The 13235-nt window shown below is 41.7% G+C and overlaps 1 protein-coding gene across 2 annotated transcripts in view; it reads right to left on the bottom strand.

Moving 5' to 3' along the window:
• The window catches only part of met (MET proto-oncogene, receptor tyrosine kinase), an 88006-nt gene extending 75106 nt beyond the window's left edge, over positions 1 to 12900 (bottom strand). For both annotated transcript variants that reach the window (XM_028450833.1, XM_028450834.1), the window contains exons 1-2: positions 12654 to 12900; positions 8473 to 9670 (exon numbers count right to left, since the gene is read on the bottom strand). In XM_028450833.1, coding sequence (XP_028306634.1) covers positions 8473 to 9670; positions 12654 to 12742 — 1287 coding nt within the window. In that variant the 5' untranslated portion in view covers positions 12743 to 12900. The remainder of the gene's footprint in view (positions 1 to 8472; positions 9671 to 12653) is intronic.
• Between the last annotated feature and the right edge of the window lie 335 nt (positions 12901 to 13235).

Below are 13235 nucleotides of genomic sequence, written 5' to 3'. Positions count from 1 at the left end.
CTGTTTTGGTCATAATTTTTCAATCTGTTTTGATTTTTCGATTCTCTATTACGTTTTTTGAACAATTACGTCAGCGGAACTGCCAAATTAGTACATCGACTCCAGGCCCAACACTTCGAGCAATCCGCCATTTTTATTTCTCGCTTTTATTTTGTAGTCCAAGCTCAAGGATGCAGAAGTTACGAGAGGATAAGTCAAAATGTTCGGTTGTTGGATGTAGTAACCCACACGCTTCATTACACCGTCTCCCAGCATCAGAACCTTTTCAAAGTGTCTGGTTGAGTTTTATTTTTCACAGAAATGTACCCACATCTGTGGGTAAGGTCATTTTTGTGTGCGCGCAGCACTTCAAGGATGACTGCTTCAGCAACCTCCGCCAGTATAAAGAAGGATTTGCCGAAAGACTTTGTCTGATTGAGGGTTCAATTCCTTCTATCTTTGGAGACGACGAACAGAGCACTTCGGTAAGCTGTAAATAACGCTAAAAAGTGTGATGATAAGACGTCCCTGTCATTGTTTTGTTAGCATTAGCAGTTGCACCGTCTTCATATGTTAGCGCTGTATGCTCGTTTTAGATCCTTGATGATATGGCCTACGTGATTTAATTTAAGTCTAAAGTTTTCATTAGTCATTTCATTTTGCCGTTTTTGTCTTTGAAAAGACTGTATTAAAATGCATTTCGTGACGTTAGCTTGGCGCTAGCGTTAGCTCGGTGCTTGTGTTAGCTCACTTGTTAGGGTTCTGCAGGTTCATCATCTTCATTTTCATCTCGCTCCGCCGGGTCAGACTCTGGCTCGAACATGTAAGGCTGGATGGACAAGTCTTCTGTTGTTGACATTTTGTAAATAACGTGTGAATAAACTTTTTCTGCGCCGCTACATAGCCGTATCTCTTCTATCAAACCACAAAAATGGCCGAGCAGGGTGGAGTTGAACCTGGAGAGGGGGCGGGGTATGAAGTGTCTCATTTCCATTTAAAGAGACCGCACCAAAATGAGTTGCTCTTAGAAGCACATCAGAAAAGGGTAGAAAAGGGGTGGAGCTATAATAATGAGGAATTCAGACCCAAGCAGTGCAGTTCCGCTTTATATAGACCACAACTGTATGATTTATATGTAAAAAGGAAGGATTTAAAACCATGATATGTCCCCTTTAATGCATTTTTGCTACATTATTCCCATTTCTGCCACTTCTCCATCAAATTTCAATGCCTTTTCTGCACATTTTTGTCCACTTTCAAGACATTTTCGGCACTTATAAACCCTTTCCACCACTTTTCCACCTAATGTCTCATATGTTGACCCATTATTGTCACTTTTGACCTCTTCACCATATTTCATGCTTGTTTTGGCCAATTTAATCACATTCACAATTTGTCATGCCCATTATTTGCCAGTTTAAACTCATTTTTCCTACTTTTTAAATTATCCCAACCCCATCTCCCCTCATTTCTGCCACTTTTAAGCCAATATTGACATTTTGAACCCTTTTTACCACTTTTTCTGTCCGTTTTTTGGCCACTCTAATTTCCAACTGTGGTTTTTAAAATCCCATTTCACCAGCTTCTAGATGACCCTGTCTCCACAAGACTGTTCTTCAAAGTTCATGTCTGTGTTCAACCACCTTCATGTACAGTGGGGGTCTCCTGGTCTCTGGTACCTTTATATTGGGAGTCGCGGACTGAAAGGTTTGATAACCACTAATATAAAACCTGCTGTTTATCATGACTTTGTCTCCAAAGACAAATGAGCTAAATGTTGAAAATGTCGACTATGAAACAGTGAGCAGACCCCATGTGTCATACAAAACCAAACGGGCGCTAATTACAGAGCCATCCTCCTTCACCTGGAGCACAGACTGATGTCAACCTGTAATCAAGTGCGTCAAGAGGAAAGAATGTGTGATAGTGGCAGAGCGTCACTCTACTCAGAGCTGGAGGAGGAAACAGCATCACTGTGCAGGGCTCCACAGGCCTGTGTTTGCTTTAGCATAAAAGGCACTTCACACACCGACAGTGAAGTCACACAAAGGCGTGAAACGTTGGATTTCTGACAGGACGTTTGGCTTTGATCTTCCACACGTAAATCAACAGGCCGTTAATAATATTAGTTCATAATAATAACTGGGTGGGAATTTGTTTGATGTTTCTCATTCAAAAAAGGGTTGAAGACCAATTTTGAGTGGGTTAAAATTACCGTAGTAAGAAGAAAGGTCAATTATTTTGTTACTCACTTTATTTCGGGTTATTTTTTTGGGAGTTTGCGTTTGTTAAACCTGTAATTATGTTAGTATTTGTTATCATATTTGTCTCCCATTATTCAGTAAAATTAGTGTTTTCACTTTCTTTTCATTCACACTGTAGTGCAGGACTCGAGCTAGAGTTCACTTGCAAACTGTGGGGAGAGATTTGTCTCAAAAATATTCACAAATATATCCACATAATCTTCAAGTGTTTTTTAGATTTTCACGTTTTTTTTTATAGATTTTTTCATGATTTTCACGTTTAAGATTTTCACGGTTTTTTAGTAGATTTTTACGTGTTTTTCACATTTTAAAATTTTTCAGATTTTCACGTGTTTTTAGAGTTTCACATTTTTTATGATTTTCACGTTTTTTTTATTTTCACGTGTTTTTTAGATTTTCACGTTTTTCCAATTTTGACGTGCTTTTTTTTTTTTTTTTTTTTTTCACGTGTTTCTCAGATTTTCACGTGTTGTTCAGAAATGTCATCGACACACTAAATACGCATGTGAAAAATCTGAAAAATACTTGTGAAAATTGTGGATATATTTGTGAATATTTCTGAGACAAATCTCTCCCCATAGCAAACTGTAGACCAGAGACTGCACCTTTAAGGCAAAGCTAACAATGCAGAGCGAGCTAAAGAGGACTGGTGTGAATGCACCCATTGCACCCTTTAATGAAAAAAGTTCTTTGGTGCCACTGATGTTTTCCCAACTTTCCCAGAGATGCTGGAAACAGGTGGGAGTTGAGATGAAGTCTCTGCGGCGATGCCGGCTGCCACAGCAGGTCGGTGGGATCATCTTCCGCCCAGCTGCTGATGCCCCGTTATCCCAAAGCCATTCATCACGGCTCGCTGAGAGTCAGATATGCACTGATCTCCAAACCCCTATCGTCACCCCTCGTTCCCAGCATTCCTCACTTTCCCTGTAGACCTTCCCCACTGATGGCTGTCAAGACCACAGCAATGCACCCAACCACCCACCCACTGTGGATTTGCATGCATTTTGCAAAGCTGGTTCTATTCTGCTTTTAAACCACATGACACTATTCCAAGCCTGTCTGCAGGATTATCTTATTAAAGACCGTGCCTCTTTGTCAAAAACAGAAGAATCTGCACCACATGTATGCACTTAACAGTTTACTATTCATGCATCAAAACAAACTTTGCATATACGCCAGAAACTATGTCTCCTCTAAGTCTCTCTTCTAGCTGATCCATTGATGAATAGAAGTGCCTACATGATCAGACTTGCTATTTTATGCATGAACATTGGGAGGAGGCAGATTTCAGAGAAGAAAAGAAGATCGAGACCAATAATTGTGCGTGTCAAAGAAGATAAACGTGTCTCAGTGTGTGTTTTTGTACTGATGCCATTTCATTATATAATAATGTAAGGTAAAGAGGAAAAGTTTGACTCGACAGGTCACCATTCAGACCCGAATGCTTTACAACATCACACACATCAATGGAAAACATCAAATGGTGGAAATCATGGAAGAATTAATTGAGTCATCTGTACTTTTTTCCAGGAGCCAAGCCATTAGTAGACTACAGTAAAGCTACCTTTATAGCTCATGACTCGTGCAGGCCGTTTTTTGATCCTTCATGCATATGCATGAGTAGGGATGCTTAAGCATGTGTTTATCACAGCAGCAGGAGACTAAATCGTTAACAGTCACTTTCTTCTCCTCCTCACCTCTTCTGACCACAGAAATAGTCAATTTAAGAAGGTAGTCCATTGTTTTGTCCTAGCGCTGCGTCGCATTGAGTCACAAACACATCAGATAATTCCATTAAGGCAATACAATGCGATGTAACGGTTGCTAAAAATGAAACTTATTGTGAGCACTTGTGCTGCAGGGAAGTAAACTCTCAACTGTCAGCTTTTTCACACACTCACGTGAGCTGCTACATCGCTTTATCATACTCCTCATCACGGAAATACAGTAATCAAGTTAAGGCGATAGTCCATTGTTTTGTCCGATCGCTGCGTCGCATTGGGTCACAAACACGTCAGATCATCCCATAAAGGCAATACGGGGAGATAACGACTACTAAAAATTAAACTGATTGTGAGCGCCCACGCTGTGCTTCTATTTATCTTTAAACTGTATGTAAAGATATTAACTGATTAATATCAACTGAAATATCAACCTGCCATATACTGCCCCTTTAAGTTCCTCCCCAGGTGTGTGTGATGTTTCATCAAGGCGCGGTCATTAGTCCTGTACATGCTTGCCTTTTAAAATGCTGCTCAGTGCAGGATCGTCAAGACAGACATGATCAACAGAGTGAGATGATGATAAGGTTAAGTAAAGATGTCGGTACTGATCACAAGACGTTTCTGATGGAGGATGTAGCAGTGAAACTACAATCACTTGTTGTTTTATGTAACTATGTGTACTTTTCAGCATGAATCTACAAACCCAACAACGTAAAGACTCAAATATCCCTGCAATGCATCATAGGACAAAACCCTGAACTCATTAATTAATTATAATAATGATAATAATGTTGGTACCGATATGTGGGTACCAGAGGTGAAAGTAATGGGTTACAAGTACTCACATTACTATAATTGAGTCGCTTTTATGTGTAGTTGTACTATGATTATATTTCTGAATCAGTAATTTTACTTGTACTTAAGTATGTCTTAAAAGAAGTAAAGTAATTAGTTACATTTCTCTACCTCTTTTCAATAATGTATGTTCAACCAGTGAAGATGGTATGCTTAAGTTGTTTACCAATATGTGCCTATGTTTGTTTGTGTATAATGTTCATCAAAAAATATTAAAAAAATAAAAAAAATAAACAAAAAGTAGCTTCCGCTGTCACGTCAGGGGCCCATCTGTCCAGCCAGAGGCTTATTGTCACATCAGGGGCTTCCGCTCCAGGGCTGCAGCTGGATACTATTGGTGTGGTGTTGGATTCTTATGGTGAATAAGGTAATGTTTTGTTTGCAGCTCCACCAGGACTTATTTTCGCGTTATAGGAATTACAAATTGCGATCCTTTGCTCTCCTTTTTTGTGTATTACTGCCAAACTGCCGACATACTAAGCTAACCGTGCCTCCGTGACCGTGAGTGGTGTTCTCCTGTAGCAGAGGCATGCGCACACAGGCACATGCTCACATGCAGCTTCAGAGCTTTCAATTGTGTCTTTCTTATCCATTTACACGTATGATTAATGCTGCATTCACATCGGATGCGACACGAAATGTCCGTACGTCCAGATTACATACAAAGTCAATGAATAGATGCGTCCCAGATGCGAGATCTTTCCTGTGCGGCGGTGTGGTCTGCACGTCACGTACGTTGGCCGTGCGAGCGCGCTCCCGATTTTACGTATATCCGCACATTCGCAAGAGTTGAAAATATTGACCTTCTGTGGCTGTTTCGCATGACGAAAGTCATGTTGTCAGAGTCAGTGTTGACGATGACGTCAGGCCGTCAACACGGACACCGGTCTGTTCACCCATTCAACCATGGAGTAGAAGCTGTGTGTGACCACCTGGAGCTGTATGACACAGCCTTTATAACCGGGACCAGACTAAGAAGGATTTGGCGTGGAGGAGAATCAGCGAGGAGGTGGTAGCAGCAGGTAAAAGTTCTCTCTGTAGTTTTTATCTTTGAAAGTCGACACTGAGCAAGGATAGCATTAGCCGCTAATCACACCAGCTTTTTTCACTGGTCGTTTTTTTATGAGAGGAGAAAAAGGAGCGCAACTCCTCGCTTCAGCAGGCAGTGAAACTCACTGAGTTGGATGTGTCGCTGGTGGGCGGGGCTTCGTTTCAGATGTGCGAATGATGCGAATGGGGACATTTTTTGATCCTGCGGTACGTTTTGTGCTGCAGATGCGTCCGGTGCCACAGAAGACGCATTCGGTGTGAACGCAGCATTACACCGCAACTAATACCGGAGCGCTACTGTTAACCATCCTATTTAGAAGTGCTACGATGAAAAGGGTCCAGTCTGAAACGTGGCGCGGCGTAACGTTCCAAAAGTTATGTAATCAAATACATCGGTACAGCGGTATATTAAAAGTTCATATCATAATGAAAATATATACCGGTATTTGGTATGAACCAGTATACCGCCCAGCCCTAGTTTTAATATTTATGTTTGAAAATGGAACCAATCAAATGGTGATAAGATGTTGTGTTCATATATTTGTGACAAAGTCAGTGCCTCACTAGAGATGACAGACTTATGTTTCTCTGGGGGAAAAATAAAGTATTCACTGGCTGTTGAGAAAAGTTCTACACAAGCACTTGAGATGCACATACGACCCTGAGCAGCGATGCTAGAGGTTGGAGAGTCTTACTTAAGGACACTCAGAGCAGACACAGTGTTTGTGTTCACCTGAGACCACACAGAGTCACTGCAGGAGACAAAAAAAGCAAGCGGCGTGTCCTCGGACGACAGATCCCAGCGTATTCTATACTAACGCAGGTTGAAACACAACTCTGTGATAATGTGTAGGTATATATAAGACTACAGCAAGGTTTACTGTAAAGGTTTACAGCAATAAGTCAAAGATTAGATATCTTCTTCAAAGCACATGAACAATTTGTTTTAACTGAATGAAAAATCTGAGCAGAGGTATGTACAGTATGTGTCTCCTTCAAAAAGCAATCAGGTGAATCTGTTGTGTGTGCAAGCTTCTCTTTCCTACAAACCTTTTAGTGCCATGTGAACATTTGCATTTTGCTCTAAGGAAACAGAAAATGTGAAGTGGTCCCTCACATGGCTACCCCTCTCCCTGTAGAGTGCACTCCAACCCAGGGGTGGACTCCCAATTTAGTTCATTAAATTAATTTATGATGAAGCTGTAAGTCAGTGTTACTCAACATGTGTCTCTTTATGTTTTAAAGGGCCTATATCATGCAAATCAACCTTTTTGAGCTTTTAACCTTGTTACAATGTTAATTATTTATCAAAAACAGCCCCAGAGTATTATTGGGCTTCCTTCCTTTATCTCTGAGAAATCCTCAATAATCCTGCTCTCTGAGCTGCTGCTCTGCCCTCTTCTGAAAAACGAGCGGTTCAAATTCTAGTGACATCACCAGAATTATGAACCGCCTCCTCCAGGAAGTGCCTGCTGCAGGTGCCACGCCTCCACAGTGAACACGGCAGTGTAGACACCCAAGGAGCAGACATTGTATCGCCTTTGACTTGATCTGACGTGTTTGTGACCCAATGCAACGCAACGGTTGAGGTGCTAAACAAATGATTATCACCTTAAATGCACTATTCCTGTATTTAATAAAGATGAGGAGGAGGAAAAAAAGTGAATTAGCAGCTTAAAACTTAAAAAAGTGTTTGAAGCTGCTGACTGCTGCTGGATGAACAGACTCACACAAAAGCCGCTTAAATATCCATGTGTTTTACTGTAATGTGCAGTTTTTTTTTGGCAGAAAACAATAACAACAGTGTGTGGATAACAAGCTTGCATGCAGGCAAGCAAGTCAGTGTATAGACACGCCCACTCATGAATATGCATGAGCATGCAGCAAACAGCCCGTTGGTCAGAAAGTCACTTTTTAGAGGCTAAAACTCTGGAAAACAGGAAAAATGGGAAAATAAACATCAAATACTATGTTTTTGGGGTTCTTAGAACAAATGGAGATGGGTGAAAAATGGATGATATGGGACCTTTAATTTTAATTATTATTCCCCCAGAAAACCTTAAAAGGGGAATACTTTTTAACCCCTTTTTACCTTTTTCTTTGACCATTTTGCAACTTCCTTTGTCCAATTGTTGCCTCTTTTATGAAAAATATCCCTTTTTCCAAATTCGTATCCATTTTTGCAAGTTCTTTTTGACACTTATCTAATTTCTGTCGATTCTTTAACCATTTTTTGCCACTTTTGATCCAAATAAGCTACACTTTGCCCAATGAATAACACTTTTTCTTTTTTACCTTTTATTTTGCCTCTATTTGTTCCACATTTTTGCCCTTTTTCACTATTATTTATAACATTTTGCTAATTTAAGCTACCTAATCTAAACTGTTTACTCTTTGTTTACCTTGTCGGAAAAGCTTTGCCAAATGGCTGGCTGTGATTGGCTTGATTACCATTCAATTAATCTAACTGGACCAATACATTTTCAACAATGAATCCCTATGTGAAAAGTGAGAGGGATGAATTTTTGTTTTTATGGAAATGCGAGTGTTGCATCCCCACGGGTGAGACGCGCCTGCTCCAACCCCCTCGCAGCACTCACCACTTTGTGGCAGGACTTCTTGTCAGAGCCGGTGAAGTGATATGGGTCGACCGTGAGGCAATCCTGCATGTAATTCCTGAACAATTTGTTGATCTGCTTCAACGTAAAGATGCAGACCGCTGAGTTTGGAGTCGGCTCCGAGGAGTTGGGCTTTCCCTGAGCGAAGGCGGTGAACAACACGTCATCGTCCTTGTCCACCTGCAGCTTCCGCAGCAGCTCCTTGTCAGCGCCCACTTTGGTGACGTAAGCGGCCTGCAGAATGTTGAAGACCTTCTCCTCATGAGTTGTGGAGCGCCGCCGTCTCTTGATGGTGCTAATGCACTCCAGGGGCATCTCGACGTAGCGGCGGATCACCAGGTCTGAGGAGCACATGCGGACTATGCGTGTGTGGTAGGTCGTAGAGTTCCAGCTCACCGGCTGCACGGTGAGGAAGTAGGTGAAAGGCCCGCTGTGGAAGGAGTGAACATAGCGGAGGAAGTAGTTTCCACGTAGCGGTGGGATGAGGTCCATGTAGGAGAAGTTGGAGAAGAAAGTGAAGCCATTTTGACTGGTTTTCATCTTCCTCAGAGAGATGGTGTGAGGGTGCGAGGTGCTGTTTCCCGAATCCGGTAACTCAGAGTTCCCAACAAAAAACTTGATGACGTTGCTCTCCACGTTGAGCACCTGAGATCCTGCAGAGCTGACAACGATATCTGCATCAATGGGTTGACCCTTGCCTTGACTCACTTTGTCAGCGAAGCAGTAAACCTGCTCGTCAACAGTTTTGGGACTAATACCATCATCTAGAACATGACGCCGGCAAACGCCATTATCGGCCGAACCGCAGCTGTACAAGCCTTTATCGTAGATGTTCTCCACCACCAGTGCAAGGTTGTGGTTGTCCACCCTGCTGCTGCCATTGGTTGTAGTCACTTTCTGTTGTCCACAGGTCTCATTGGCGCTCAAAGGGCCTGTGTGGTACTCAGACAGCTTGGTGAGGTTTGGAGCCAGGCTGTAGATTCTGTTCACTGCCCCGACGTAGACCACACCGTCCAGCATCACCATGTTCTGGATGGGGAAGTCTGCTGTGAAGGTCGGGAGCTTGTAGCTGACCGTCAGGTTAAGATTACTCATCTCTGAGGGTTTTTCACACCGAGCCCGAGCGCCGGGGAGGAAGACCCACAGCAATGTGACGGCGCGGAGCAAAGGAAGACTCATCCTGTCCCAGAAACACAAGAGAAGAGATGGTGAAGCATTCGTCATATTCAGGTTGAAATAGGTGGCCTTAATTATAGGAATGGATATTTTAGGAAAGTGCTCCAATCTGAGCAAAGTAAAGAACACAGAAGTGAACTAAAGGAAACTCACATTGGTGGGAAATGCTGATTATTCATTGTCTGAGTTTTTTTCTAGACTGTATGTTTCACTAAGTTCAGGGACTAGAGTCGGAAATTTGATGCACCCATGTTGCATTTTTTTAAACCAGGTCCCAACTCGTGGGTCGAAACCCCAAAGTGGATTTTCAGCCCATTTTAAGCATGATATGGGCATTTTTTGGCCCAAAAAAATTGAAGGAGATTTATTTTATTTAGTCATCTTATTGTGTAAAATAGGAATGCTCCCATACCACTTTTTTTTAGTACATGTACATTTAAATAAACTTTATCAGAACATGTTCAGTTTCACTTATTGGTGAAAAAAATATTGAGAAAGCAAATATAGATTTGCATTCTATAGGCATCTTGACCTGCTATGCTGCCTACTGCCCTCCACTGGCCAGGGTAGTCGGCAGCACAATAACTTATCAGTAAGTCACACATTTGTTGTCCTTTTGTGCATTTGAAGTCATTTGTGTGCATTTCTGTTGTTGTTATTTATATTATTTTATTATTACTGGGTAGCTTTTTGTCATTTTGTGTGTTTTTGGAGTAATTTTGTACATTTTTTGGAGTCATTTTGTGCATTTTTTGGAGTCATTTTGTGCATTTTAGATGCGGTTTTGCACATTTACTAAACAGGCCCAGGTTTCACACTTAAGTGAGGTCATATTGTCATTATATTTGCTGTATTAAGCTACAAAGTGTCATGACTTTCAAAGGAGATGTGCTTCTTGGGCTGAAGGTTGAAGCCACTGCTGGAGAAAATAAACACTTTTGGAAGAATTGTTTTTGTCATTATTTGCAAAGATGCTGACATTTCTCTTTCACCATCAAACTAATGGGTAGAGGTCACATTTACATCTGTGGTTTCAGAGCATGGAGTACGAGTCCACACCCTAGTATCAAACCTGATACTGAAACCAGTATTGGATTATAAAGTACATGATTTCCCTGCTCTGAGTGTGTGTTTTGTTGTTATTTTGTTGGTTTTGGTTGTGGCTTTGTGAGGGTTTTCACTCTTTTTGAGATTTTGGATGAAAACAATATGCTGTGTAATGTAGCTTTAAATCTTTTGGTTAAAAGGTTTGAAAATAAAAAGTAAATAATTTTGTGCTTGACATTTTGGTTTCACAAACTATTATTGCTTTACAAAGAACATATTTTACACATGCAGTAATGTTGTTTTTCTATCTTAGAAAATACAAAAGATTTGAAGTCTTCTAGTTAAAATGCAACATATTTCATTAGATATATTTGGGAATTTGCATGTTTGAGGATGGAATGGCTTTTAGAAACATCAACCTGATCCTTAAATTCAGTGAAATTAAGAAATTATGGATCAACATTTTAACAGGGGTCGACACTGTCAGATAAAGGCTCGTTAATATGACTTTGATGGATGATATTGTTGTTTATTACTAAATCTGAGGTCAATAATTCCAGTCGTGCAGAGTTAACGCCAGCATCTTTACCTTGGCCACATCTGCTTCCATTGACCAATATCAGCAGTAGGCACATTTATGTGGAGCACAGCCCTGGTCCCGAGTGGCCACAGCACAAGGCCAGGCAGTGAATCACTCACAGGGCAGGGTGCTGCGTTCAGGGACTTAACTTTAGACAGCAAAAAAAAAAACCCAAGGGAGCAGAGGCAAACTCGATTAAAAACCAAGGAAGAGCAGTAGAATGATAAATAACCTCAGTGACTAAATGGCAATCCACAAGGAGATGCTTTTAGTGTAAGTGTGTGTGTGCGTGTGTGTGTTGGGGGTGGTTGATGGTGAACCATGCCAGAGAATTTACAAAATGTGCCTTTGCATGTTCACTATCTGGATGTGGTTTTCACACAATTCCTCCGTGCAAAACCAAAATATGGCAACAACACCTCGCCGCAGCAAGTTAGGGATTTATATTCATGCCCAGAGCGACACATAAAACCAGTGGGATTCCCTCCGAGCGCACTCAGTGATTTATGACGGATGTTTCCCATTTAACAACTCATTTTCTTAAATGCATGTTGGAGGGAAGAAGAGGTATTTTACAGTGAACACATGTGTACAGTTTTAGGGAGAGAAATTCATTGACAGGAGGAGCAGGTGCTTGGTGCACATCATAAAGACAAAAACCAGAGGAAATGATTCCTCAGGACTGGGTTTCGAACTTGGGAACTTGAATTTGTGATGAAATTTCTCAACAACAACAACAAATTGGAGTTTAATTTGCAGGAATGGTGTGGGATGCAGGGAGTTTGGAAGATATTTAGGATACTTGGGAATAAAACTTCTGCAGACAAGTTGTATGCAAAGGAAAAAGTACCAGGCTTCTCAAGTTTTTGCTGTAATTTTTACTTTGAACTGAATTTTCTGCAGCCCGAATTGGGTGCTCGGGTGGGCTGGATTTGGCCCGCAGGCCTTGAGTTTGACACGATTGCCTTAGGACAGACAATCTTACCCGGGGAGGGGTCATTGGGGTGAAGATGATGAAAATATTAGTGCGGCTTCATTATGAGTAATAAGGAGGGCTTTAGCATTAGTGCATGAGCATTAGTGCATCAGCATTAGTGCATGAGCATTAGTGCATTAGCAGTGCACACCTGCACCAACACTGCACGGGGACAAAGGAGTGAGAGAATAAACAGTGCACATGTTTTTAACTGGAGAGTAAAGTGACTCATGGAGAAAAGAGTCAGAAAAGCTCTGATCGGATGTTTGGCAAGTTGTGCAACAAACTATAAATAATAACCCGAAAGAGGAGAAAGAAGATCGGAGGCATCTTTGCATTTTTACGCATGAACGTAGAATGAGTTTTAAGAGGAGACAAACCCACCTGTTAGTGCGCAGCATTGCTGACAGACTCCGATGGTTTAATTCATAATCCGCTTGTTTTGTTCCAAAAGGCGCGACTTCTTGACTCATCAAATCCGCAGTAAACACTTTGGTTTTGTCCTCTTTACGCAGTCTTTACGCAGTCCAGATAAAAGTGTTAATCCAAGGGGATCTGCGTGTTTTCAGATACTTTGTGAACTCCGTGGCTATTGTGACGCGTGGAGCTCCGCTCCTACAGACTGATACCAGCGGACACCGTGCGCCGGTCCTCGTCCCGGCCCCTCGGCTGGTGCGTAAAAAGGCCCCGCCTCCCCCCGTCCGTCCGTCCGTCCGTCCCAGCGCAGACACAGGACGAGGAGCGAAGCTGCTGCTGATGTTTGAAAGTGACAACAAAAGCTCTGCTAAAATAGTCACACAAATAGGTCTCATTTGGGGTTTTTTTTTTTAAAATGAAAATTATTGAATTGCGCTGTACTTCTAAGCATCTAAGCAGAGGTTGGAGAGGCTGTGGAATGGATTTGTTGATGAAACTCTAGAGCACGTCTCAAACTTATGGCCCGAGGGCCAAATCTGGTCCTTTGGA

This window comes from Gouania willdenowi, chromosome 6, assembly GCF_900634775.1.
Source record: "Gouania willdenowi chromosome 6, fGouWil2.1, whole genome shotgun sequence".
Taxonomy (NCBI): Eukaryota; Metazoa; Chordata; class Actinopteri; order Blenniiformes; family Gobiesocidae; genus Gouania; species Gouania willdenowi.
The sequence above is the reverse complement of the archived record's forward strand: the minus strand, read 5'-3'. Positions and strand labels throughout refer to the sequence as shown.